Raw genomic sequence first — 12373 nt, forward strand, 5'->3', positions numbered from 1 at the left:
AAAACTTTACTATTATGGTAGATGTGCTCCCTGGTATGCCACTGACAAACATACAGTAAATAAATGCTAAAAATGCTCAATTCTCTACATCCTCCAAATGTATACATGTTTTGTAGTCTTTATAAATATCACAAACTTACCAAGGGCATATATTTCCACCCTTTCATGCTGTGTTCATACTTTTCTTCTTGTCTACAATGGCTTTAATTCACTCTGTCCAGATATTTCTCTTTGTTGTGAGAGAAAATCATGGAATTGGCTACAGAACCAGATCACCTGGTTGTAATCCCGACTACAACTCTTCCCAGCTGGATAATTCCAGCAAATTACTTACCCTTACTATGCCTGAAATAAGCAACACATATAGAGTGCTAAGGACAATGCCAGCACAAAGAGCTCAAATATTGGTTATTATTGTTATGTAAAACTCATTCCATATATGAAACCCTTGATTAATTTCACAATGATTTTTCTTTTCTGAGTTAAGAATTTCAGAGCTGTGTAATTTAGTATTATAATTTAGTATTACTATGTATATTAATTCACTTTCTCTTTGCTGGGAAAACACCTGAAACTTAAACTAGGAGAGGCTTATTTTGGTTCATAATTTCAGAGGGTTCAGTCCATGCATGATTGGCTCCTAGGCAGAAATGGCATGGTGGAGTGGCATGGCATGGCAAGGCAAGTGGCTTAGCCTACGGCAGCCAGAGAGCAGAGAGAAAGGAGGAACTAGGGGCAAGAAAACATGGTTGAAGATCACACTCCCCGTTACCCACTATCTCTAACTAGGCCCCATCTCCTAACAGCCTGTTCAGCAATGAGCTCAACAGACTAATACCACGAGTAAAGCATTCCATCATTCAATCATCTTTCAAAAGCCCCACCTCTGAACACATGAGACTTCTGGGGGACATTTTAGGTCTAACCCATAACAATATATATACTGTCTTACATATTTCCTCATTAAGACAATGAGGTTTTATAGGCAGGATCAGATTTTATATTTGTATATGATTTACACATTGCTAGATACACAGCTGTTAAATAAATGATGACTGATGGATTGACTTATATTGTCTATCCTTTCATAAATTCTCAATATACATTCATCTTTAAAATGTGTAGGTCCTCAAACCCTTCTGAAGTATGTGGCTGTGAAGTTTCACTTTGATGATCACAAGAAAACACACACAATAAAATTACCTAATTAACTGGTAGAGCAGCCTTACTATTGTCATTTACTAAATGCCATCAAAATGAAATTCTAAAATTCAAATATATAAAACAAACAACCCTCCCCCTAAGGTTTACTTCTTTACATAGTGCATGGCTTACAAAAAAAGAGAAAAGTTATAAAAGAAAACTAAAGGTTACACTTATGCCTCGGCTAAGCCTCTACCTACAGGTTAGGAAAAAGAAAATATTTTCTGGTGCCAAATTTCTTTTGTCTTGCCCATACTGTGGATGTATTCAATCTTGAGAGCTTGTTTGAAGGTTCTAGCAGGGGAGCACAGCTACTCGTATATCCTTGACCAAGGAAAACGTCCTCCTCTATTGGGGGTGGTCCTCTTCAACCGAGCGCGCAGCTTTGGGAGGGATGCACATGGAATAGTGAGGGAGGAAGGGGACACCCGCCTAGCCAGCCAGATCAGCTGAATCAACCCTGGCGATTAATGGGGTGACAGATGTCGCAGCCAGATCGCCTTCACATCCAGGATGTGCCAACTTACTCAAAAGATTTTCTTTAAGGATTCTACCTTACTTAAGAAGTTTGTGTCTAGTAAACTGTGTCTTTTTATCAAACTGAGAATATCCACCTTAACAATAAATATGAAAATTTATTGAGTAATTATTCGGGTATTTTTCTTTTTACAAAAATCTACCTTCCTATGATGGGTTTCATAAGGGAAAAGAGTAAATTTGAGAATAGGAAAAACAGAAACAAATTCTTTGTAAATAGGGAGGGGTGGAGGGGTTGAAGGGAGGGCAGGGGGATAGGGAAAAAATAACCAAGATAAATCATGCAAAGGTACAAATTCCCAATGATGAATGACATCATACTGTATACCTAAAATGTACCAATAAACTTAATGAATTAAAAAACAAACTATATTACTAAAAATCATGTGGGATCCAGGACAGCTTAATCAGGTTTCCTTTTCTCTACTTGGGTTCCAGAGTCTTTTCTATATACTGCTTAGTCTAGACACTTTGTAAATGAATGAAGACACTCGACAATAGTGGCAGTGTCTGGGGGACAAGTAGCCAAACAACTCAATAGGTGCTAAGATAAGCAGAAATGTTCCATATTCCGTGCACATAACTGAGACTGAACCACAATGGATATCTTCTTGGCATATTCTGCCCAATTTTATCTTATTTTCTTATGACAAAAAACACTGGCAACCTGTGTGTCCTTAAAATGGAGAGTGCTGCCAAGAGCCAATGGCTGCCTGGCTCAATGAACGGCATTTTCTAGACTGAAGAGTGAAAGGATTTCAATTTTACTCACCATGGGAAAGTTTTCTCTTCTTTCTTCTTGGTGTGAAGGGGAAGGAGGATCAACAGTTTTGTCCTCTTTGCACAAACACTGTTTGTATCTTTTTGATCGAGTCGTAGTAGTTTTTACTTTAAAAAATAAAGTTAGAAAATATAGTAAGAATGTGCAAAAATTTAGCTTCATTTGATCAGTTTTAATGGTGACAGGGATGGGAAGGATAAATTTAGTCTACAATTATATCTTAATACTAATTAGAATCTCATTGTTATTACTAATTGAATAATATGGCTAGTATCTACTAAGCAATTCTCACAATCTAGTTGACAAACATTCTGTGAATCATCTTTTTTAATCTTCCTGTGAATCCTTTGACGTAGGCAGTTTATTACACTGATTTTATAGAAGAAAATGAGGCTTCCTTCGGCAAAGTTCAGGAAGTTGTACAATGTCATACAGCTAGCCAAAACCAGATCTTACTGACTGATCTATGACTATTCATTTATCTGTAAAGTCTTCTTGAATCCTTCTTCTGTTATGGATTCTCTCTCTCCATAATACCACTTATTCTATACCCCTCAACTTTCTAGGATGCCTTACCAATTAAATGTACAAAGACACATGAAAACAGATACAGCACTTTATAACAGACTCCTATTAACTCCAAATGCAAGATTTCTCTAACACTATGAGATTAGCTAAATATTGGACTTGCACTTTCCTTCATGTATGGCCTGAAGAGGGAGAGAGAAATAGCTATAACCCTAAGAAAGGCCCTGACCCTACAGATTTAATATATGGTGGCAACCAATATAAAGAAAACTTTGCATTTTTGACCCTGGCCACATGATCTTGCTGATTAGTAAAATATTACACAATAAATCCTTGGTCTATCCAGTCGTATCAGTAATTTTCCTCCCTTGAAAATCAACAGTTTGGTGAGGAGGGTGGTAGATTGAGGGGGCAGAGCATGACAGGGATTCTCACTCCCAGCATTCTCCTTCATAGCAAGGGCAGGTATGTTCTTGAGCTGCTGCTTCTATAAGCAAAGGCTCAAGCTTGAGGAAATAAGGAAGAACAATTCCCTTTCCTGAACAGTGAATGAAATGCAAACTACTGCTAAAAAAAAAAAATCCATAAAATTTTGCCTGGCAATATATTCCCTTGAAATAGTCCTTTCATTATAATACATATTACTCATACATACAAGTATAATATATTTGCTTTACAAATTAATATTCTTATACTAGAATATTAGATTCTTAAAAAGTTGGCATGAGCTCAACAAATTTATGTATCATTACAAATTTTGCAATAATAAAATTTTAGTTGCAAAGGCATTATATAATGTCACATTTTTCTAGCCCCACTACAAGTAAACTAATCTGCCTGGTTTCAGTTACGTTTCTATCTCACTCTCAGAGGTAGGGATATTATTTGATTAATGAATGATATAGGTTTCATTTCAACATGCAACTCCAACCCACAAGGATCATGTGATCTATAAATTAAACCAAATTTGAAAATGCTAATTTCTAATAGTACAGAATGGATTTTCAAGAATTTAAGAAATACCTCTCTTCAGTTTTGAAACAATTCATATTACAATGAAGATTTTTCTGAGATATACATCTTATAAAACAGCAAATAATCCTGACATACATACCAGTGACTGCAGCACTACTCTCATCTCTATTATTGGTCTCAAGAGCACCATAAGATTTTAGCAACTCTTTCATTTTTTCATTATCCGCTTGATCCAAAGCAGTCTTCTGTGTTTGATCTTTTTTATTAGGATTTGCTCCATGTTGTAGTAGTATCTCTGCTGCCTACAACGTAGTTTTTCAAAGTTATCTCTACACATATGTTTTTGTCTCAAGATACCACTAGTAAGCATTAGAAATTATATAAAAAGTATTCAAACTCTGATCAAGAAATTTTTAAGTTAAATTTGATATAGCAATGGTAAACTGATCCATTGATTTGGCCTGATTGATCCCCATAAGAGAACCCATAAAAACATACTAATATGAAAGCCCAATGTGCTGCCTTCATCGCAGTAAGAGTTATGCACAGGCAGGTCCACTTCTTGATCACTTCTGCACAGCTGAATTTTCTGTGATGATGAAATAGTCTGTGCTGTATTCGATAAAGTGGTCATTAGTCACATATGGCTATGAAGCATATGAAATGTGGCTACTGTGACTGAAGAATTTTTAGTTTTACTTTCTTCAAATTTAAATAGTAAAATTTAGCCTACAGCTATCTTATTGGGCAGTATAGGCTTGGATACGGTGTGGATTTGGCCACTTACAGGCAAACACAGATTCACTGATGCCCAGAATTATTTACCCTATCTCATTAAACGAGCATTTTCTCCTTCTCCAGGCTGTTAGAGGACAGGGTAAAGAAGAGGGCAAGAACTGCTTCAGGATGCTATTACAAACTATATTACAAATTTTTGAAATGTCCCTAAAACTTATGTGGTGAAGGCTTAGTTGCCAGCTGATGAGCTTTGGGGGAAATGATTGGATCACAAAAAAATCTAACTTCAAGTGGACTGATCCATTAATAAGGTCATAATTTGATGGGAGGTGATGGAAAGAGGAGATGGGGCCTCACTAAGGAAGCTGATCATAGGGGTATAACCTTGGGGGCTATATTTTAGTCCCTACCACTTCCTCTCTGTCTTCCTTCCCCTTCTCTCTGCTTCCTGGATGCTGCCAGGATGTTCAGTCTGGTGATGGCATACTTCTTAAGAGTTTCAATGATAACAAACAGCCTGCTGCAGCACCATGCCATAAGTTTGCCACCACTGCCCTAAGTCCACAGCATAGAATGACTATGGACTGAAACTTCTGAGACAATAAGCCAAAATAAGTACTTCATTCTTTAACCTGATTTACATGAGGTATTCTGTCACAGTGATGAAAAACTAACACACCATTAGACATTGTTCTATTTGGACATATTTCAACCTAGCAACCTAATCTTCATTGTAATACTCTTCCTATGTAAATATGATTTAAATAATAGTCACATGGTACTGAAGACATAGGAAAACTTAGAAACTACCCACCTGAGCACAGTATGAACCAATAGTTTTTTGTTTTGTTTTCTCATGATACTGGGGACTGAACCAAGAGCCAGAGCACTGACCTATGTCCCAGTCTTTTATGTTTTTATATTAAGACAAGGCCTCACTAAGTTGCCCATGCAGGGCTTGAACTTGCAACCTTCCTGCCTTAGTCTCACCTGGAATTACAGGACTGTTCCATCATGCCTAGCATGCCAGTACATTTTTGTTTCCCTGTTTGTGTCCAGAGATGGAGAAAAGAAATTCAGGAGCAAATGAGCCATCAAAAAAGACAAAGGAAAGCCCTTCTTTGTTGTCTAGAGGTAGCTCCCTTGTTTTACAGTCAAACATACAAAACTCTTGCAACTTAGTAGGTCTGTCTTTGGACAAGTTGCTTACCACCTCTGATCTCATTTTTAAAAATCACCTATAAAGGCCAGAGATTTAACTCAGTGGTACTGCCACCTGCCTCACAAGCAAAAGGTCCCAAATTCAATTAAAAAAAAATCACCTATACAGATCAAATGTGAGTTTTTACATAGTATCTGGCAAACAGAAGGCTTTTAGCCAAAACTAACTTCTCATTTTTCCTTTAGAGTAGTGAAAAGACCAACTGTGGATATGGCAGACATACTAGAGCATATGGAAAAGTCTCCTGTAAAGATTTCTGATTAAACCAGCATATACATACCTTAGTGAAGTCTAAAGGTATGAAAGGAAAATTTACCTGTTTTTAAAAGAGTGTTAAAAGTACCTTAACCCAGTTGTTTCTAAGCTTGACTCATCACCAGAGTAACTTGTGAAGTTTTTAAAAATTCAGATTTCTTAAATCATCCCCAAGGTTAACTCTGCAAACTACAAATCTAGACCTTAATCTTCAGAAATTTATTTCCGGTATTATATGGGAAAGACAGAGAGTTATTTTCATAAAAGGAAGCTTGACTGGACTCTTGAACAGTTAGGCCATATTAAATATTTTGGCAATGTGTTAGGATGAAGCCTTCTCTGGACCTTGCCTTTAATACTACATTAACATGGTTATATTTATTGAATACATTACTTTGGAAGACACAAAGAATTTAGTTCAGAGACTCTAAATAGCTGGGTTTTTTTAATTATATTCACTAATAGGAAAAATTCTAAAACAAAAAATTCACGGAGAACAAAATTGTCTAGGACAGCAAATTAGTAAATAGGAAAAGCTAGTTAATACAGGAGAGAGTTCCAAATAATATGAAGTAGGCCTAAGGGCCAAAAAACTTGGCAAAGATTAGATAACCAAGAAATGAGCCCGTTTTTAAAAAAAAAAACACCAAAATTCAGCCTTCCTGAAGTGATCACTACAAACATGACTAAGAAACATTCCTTCAGCACAAAAAAATCCCTTCTGCCTCTCTAGTCAAACCTCATCCTCACCCCTTACGAGAGTTTTAGTCCCAGACAACCCATGATCAGTTTCTATTACTTTAAACTATTCCATTTGTACTATAATATACTCTTTTGTGTCAGGTCTCTTTGACTTAACATGATACTTTTGAGATTCACCCATATTGATGTGTGTAAGTCTACTGTTTTTTGACAATTTACTTATTTACAGGTGACAGGGATTTGGGGTCTAGTTTGGAGCTTGCACATTCTAATGTAGAAACTACCTAATTTATTCTTTAATTTCCTTTGTGTTCAAGAGGGTTAATTTCCATGTGTTTATTAAGTTCTTACAGTTTCTTTTGCCACTGATTTCAAATTTCATTTCACTATGGTCTGATAATACATGGGATAATGCATGGGATAATTTAAATTCATTTGAATTTACTTAAGCATGTTCTATGAGCAAGCATGTGGTCTATTTTGGAGACTGTTCCATGTGTAGCTGAGAAGAATGTGTATTCTGATGTTTTGGAGTAGAACACTCTGTAGACATTTACTATGTCCATTTATTCAAAAGTTTGGTATTTCACTGTTGGTTTTTTTGTCTAGTTGATCTGTTTGTAAGAGTGGAGTACTGAGGTCCCCCATTACAACTGTTTCATGTTTGTTAATATTTGCTTTACATAGCTAGGTGCACCAGTATTTGGTACAAATATATTTATGATTATCCCTTTCTCTTGGATCATTCCCTTTCCAATGATTGTAGTGACCTTCTTTGCACTTGATCTTAGTCAAAAGGCCAAGAAGCAAAGTAATCACCTAATCTGCCTCTCTTAATCCGTCTTGGTTTGAAATCCACTTTGTCTGCAAAAAGAACACCTGGCCCTGCTTTTTGCCAGCTTCCTGTTGCATAAAGTATTCCATACTTTTACTTTCAGTCTATTAATTTTTCAATTAAATGTATTTCTTGTATGCAGCATATTGTTGGATCTTGCTTCTTGATACATTCTGCCCGTGTTTGGAGAATTGAGACCATTTACATTGATGGCCATCACTGATTATGTACAGAATATCCTTGTCATGTTATTTTCCTGTTGTTGGTTTTCCCCCATTTAATAGCTTACCTTGCCTGCTGGATTCATTGTTGGGGTTCATGGAGTTGTAGTCCATATTATCTTTCTAGAATGTCTTTCAGAAGATTTTGTAGGGCTGGTTTGGTGGTCCTGAATTTTCTCAACTGTTCATTGTCATGAAGTATCTTATTTTTCCACCAATTTTGAAAGACAGTTTTGTAGGATACATTAATCTGGGTTGGAGGTTATGTTTAAGGCTTGAAATACTTCACTCCAAGCTCTCCTTGACTCGAGTTTGTATTGAGAAGTCTGCTATAATCCTGATGGGCTTTCTTTTATAGGTGATTTGTTTCTTTTCTCTACCATATTTTAGTATTCTGTTCTTGTGTTGGATTTCTGAAATCTTGACTATTATATGCCTCAGTGTACATTTTTTTGGTCATGGCTAACTGCAGTTCTATATGCCTCACTTATCTGTATGTCAAATTCTTTTTCCATGCTTGGAAAGTTTTCTACTGTTACTTCTGTGAACAGATTTTTTTTCATGTCATTTGTGCTATCCCCTGCTTTTTCACTGACTCCATTCAATCTTGTTATTCTTTACATCATTTAGGAACTATTTTTTTGTGATCTCTTGCTATTTTAAAGAAATCTTTCATGATTGCTAACTGCAATCTTGTCTTCTGTATCTGATATTCTGTCCACATGTTGGCTCATTCTATGATGTATCCTTGCAATGGAATTTTTAATGTCCTGGATATCCCTTTGAATTTGTTTCATGGATTCCACTTCTTTCCTATGCTGGGGGTTCACAGTTTCCATCATTTTCCCGAGCTCTTCTACTTTTATATCTGTATCTGCTCTAGAATCACCAAGCATGTCTTTCATTATGGTCACCATCTTTGTAGTTACCTGAGAAATTATTTCCAATTTGATTTTTTTAGTCTCATTCATCTGCTTCGTTACTTCTACTGTTAACACTTCAGAGAGTCCAGGTGGGTGGATTTCAAATTGTTCTATCTCATTGCTCACTGGGTTTGTCTTTGGTGAGCTAGAAGTCTAGGGTTGTCCTGTCTTCTCATTTTCTATTTTCTTAAGTTTTTTAGCTCCTGGCTTGATGCTTATAAATTGCTGATGGTGAGTAGCTCTATTGCTAGTATTTAGAACCTTTAGGAAATGACTATTCAGACATGTCTTCCAGGTATAGCTGGCTTTTGCGCTTTCAGTTTGCTTCAAGATCCTATCTCTTTAACTTACTGGGGATGAGAAGTTGCTGCCTACTTGGCCAAGCTCCTGGTTCTTTGGCACTGGATTGTTTATGACCCTTAGGCAATTGCAATCTTGGCATATCAGTAACAGCAACAGATTAGAACAATTATGTCACCTTGGCTGAGGTAGTACAATCAGCAATAACAATATCATCAAACACAGCCTAAACAATGACAAACTGTGGTAATTATTGTCACCTTTAAGCTTATGCACTAGATTTATGGTTATAAAACAAAGCCTAATATAAACCTGAAAATTGTATACAGTAAACCACCAGTATGGGGATTTTATCTTTAGGGGAGAAAATTTTAAAAGAGTTAAGGGGGAAAAATAGAGAAACAAAAGAAGAAGAGATTAGAAACAAAAATGGAGGACACAGGAAGATTAGAACAACTTTGGGAAAGTGGTGAAGACAGCAGGGAAAGAGGGAAGAAATAAAAGCAAGAGCAAAAGAGAACAAGAAGAAACTAGAATATTCACATTCATATAGAAACAAGAACAATGAAAATAAAACAAAACAAAAAAATCAAGAAAAAGAAGAAAATAAGAAAAAAATGTTCACTTCAAGGAGTGTCTCTGCTGTCACTAGTACACCAAGTGGGCAGAGTCCAGATCCATGCTGATTAATCCAACCAAACAAGCATAGATTTATGGTGAGTTAGTGGATTATCTCAGGAAGTGTGCATCTTTAGTTCCACTGAAGTTCAGGTTGGTTTCTGGCTATGAGGTTGGGACCTGATTTGTTCCAGACACTCTGTGCCTCCTGCTGGATAGAACCCAGTTCCTTGCTGGCTGAAACTTGGCTCCATCATCTCCTGCTAATTTAACTCAGCAGCCTTTACTTGACACTGTCAGCTGGTAGATGGAGTCAGCCCTCAGCTCCTCGGAGTTCTGAGCTCAGTTGGCCTCTCTCTCCAAGGTGGCTAACAGTTGCCACCCCTGCCGGGGTGGGGGGGCAGCATCTGAATCCAAATAACTCACCAACCACTGCAGTCTGCTGTATTCACTGCTCCATTCCACTGGCACATTTCTCTAGGGAGGCCTCATAGTACATAGTCATAGTACATCTGCAGGTTCTAGGTGCCGCTACTACACAGTGAGTCAGGGTTCAGGTGGAAAGCACTACCTGCCACCTCCTTTGGTCTTTATTGATGTTTCTCTTTAATCTCCTCATGGGCTTCAATTCTTGCTTCAGATACTTCCTGGGTCCCAGAGACCTACTGCCCTCCTTATTCTCATGCTAACATATTCTAACATCTGGACACCAAATCTCAAAGAGGTTCTCTCTCTCTCTGCTGTTTACCACTCTGTAATTTTCCCAAAAGTCCAGGTCTTATACAATCTATTGTAAACCTTTGTGTAAACCAAAAGTTTTTCATTTCTCTTGGGTAAATACCTAGGGACTGACCAATAATTCATGTTGTATTTTTACATGTAATATTACATGTAAATTTACACATACATTTTAGTATGTGTGTGCATGCATTTTAGTGCTCCAGATCAAACCCAGGTTCTCATCCTTGCCAGGCAAGTGCTGTACCAATGAACTACAACCCCAGCCCAGTAAGTGTATTTTTAAGGTAATAAAATAATGCCAAACTGTTTTTCCAAGTCTACTATTCGCATTTTCATCAGTAATCTATAGAATACTTGTAGGTGTTACAGTCTCCTCAGTACTTGGCATTCTCAATCTTTTTAATTGGGTGTGTAATGTCATCTGATTGTGGTTTTGATTTGCATTACTTTAATGTGAATGGTGCTCAGTATCTTTCTAAGCACATATTTGCCATCATATATATCATATATATTCTTGATGCAGTAGCTACTGAAATCTTGTGTCTATTGTCTATTGGGTTGTTAATCTGATTACTGAGTTCAAAGAATTCTTTATACATCCTAGATACAAGCTATTATCAGATAAATGATTTAGGAGAAATATGTTCTCCCAGTTTGAGACATTAATAATGCCATTTTAATTATATCATTTAGAACTCATGTATTTTATATTCAATTTAAGAAAATTTTTACTTCAAAATTCACAAAGTTGTATTTCAGAATACTGTTTGACTCTTTCATTTAGATCTGATTCAGTTTGAATTAATTTTTATATATGGTGAAAAGAGTTCATGGTTTTACAAATGGAATTCCAAGAGTACAACTCTATTTGTTGACAGAATATCCTTTCTCTACTAAAAATGCTTTTGCTGTGTTTTCAAAAATCAGGTGACTGCAAATTTGTGGGAATATTCTAATTCTTTATTTTGTTCTACATATAAAACTCAGTGGTTCTTAGTTAGGGATTATTTTGTCCTCCGAGATACATTTAGAAATGAATGGAGTGCAAATGTTTCTAGTTGTTACAAATGAGGAGTGTGGATGCTATTGGCATCTAGTGGGTAGAGGCCAGAGATGCGGTTAAATATCCTATAAATTGTACAGCACAGCAATCCATAGCAAAGAAACATCCAGTCCAAAGTGTCAACAGTATCAACATTGAGAAACCATGGTCTAACTTAGGAGAGTAATATACTTCTTGATTAATATGGCTATAGAATAAGTACCTATTCATTAAATAATGGTAAGTCCTTTAAACTGTTCTTTTAAAAATATTCTTAGTTATCCAGAGTTCCACCACACCTTTGGTAAAGGTGCACACATCCCAGGGAGCAGCTGTGTGGACCAGAGTGGTGTGGCTGCAGATGAGTCCCATCCCAGGCCGCGCCCTGACCCCAGAGGTGCAGGCACACATGGCCAAGCCTCAACCCACCTAGAAAAGAGCTGCACAGGTGTGCAAGCTTCACTCAATCTCACCATACCTTTAGCCACAGCCAAGGGCCCACCTGCAAAAGAACTACACAGATGCACAAGCAACAGCCAGAGGCTCGCCCTGATACCACGGATAAGTGCCTGGAGACCCTAACCAGAGGCCTACACAGAAAACAGGAATTGAGATACACAGCACTCAGCCAAAGCCCCCCACCACACAACAGCTACATAAGGGCCCAAGTGAGAGGCACACCTAGTTACCAACCCAAGTGTACATGGCCCCAGCCAGAAGCCCACCAGACAATAGGTCAGCTCAGGGATATA

General features: G+C 37.1%; 1 protein-coding gene across 2 annotated transcripts in view; it reads right to left on the reverse strand.

Annotated features, from left to right (window-relative positions):
- The window catches only part of Ankrd31 (ankyrin repeat domain 31), a 199337-nt gene that overhangs the window by 46643 nt on the left and 140321 nt on the right, over positions 1 to 12373 (reverse strand). The window contains exons 18-20 of one of the 2 annotated variants that reach the window (XM_019209194.2): positions 4523 to 4636; positions 4164 to 4326; positions 2513 to 2628 (exon numbers count right to left, since the gene is read on the reverse strand). In XM_019209194.2, coding sequence (XP_019064739.1) covers positions 2513 to 2628; positions 4164 to 4326; positions 4523 to 4636 — 393 coding nt within the window. The remainder of the gene's footprint in view (positions 1 to 2512; positions 2629 to 4163; positions 4327 to 4522; positions 4637 to 12373) is intronic. The other variant, XM_010635160.2, reaches the window with a different exon arrangement.

This window comes from Fukomys damarensis, unplaced genomic scaffold, assembly GCF_012274545.1.
Source record: "Fukomys damarensis isolate Sample0158 unplaced genomic scaffold, DMR_v1.0_HiC HiC_scaffold_1, whole genome shotgun sequence".
Classification (NCBI taxonomy): domain Eukaryota; kingdom Metazoa; phylum Chordata; class Mammalia; order Rodentia; family Bathyergidae; genus Fukomys; species Fukomys damarensis.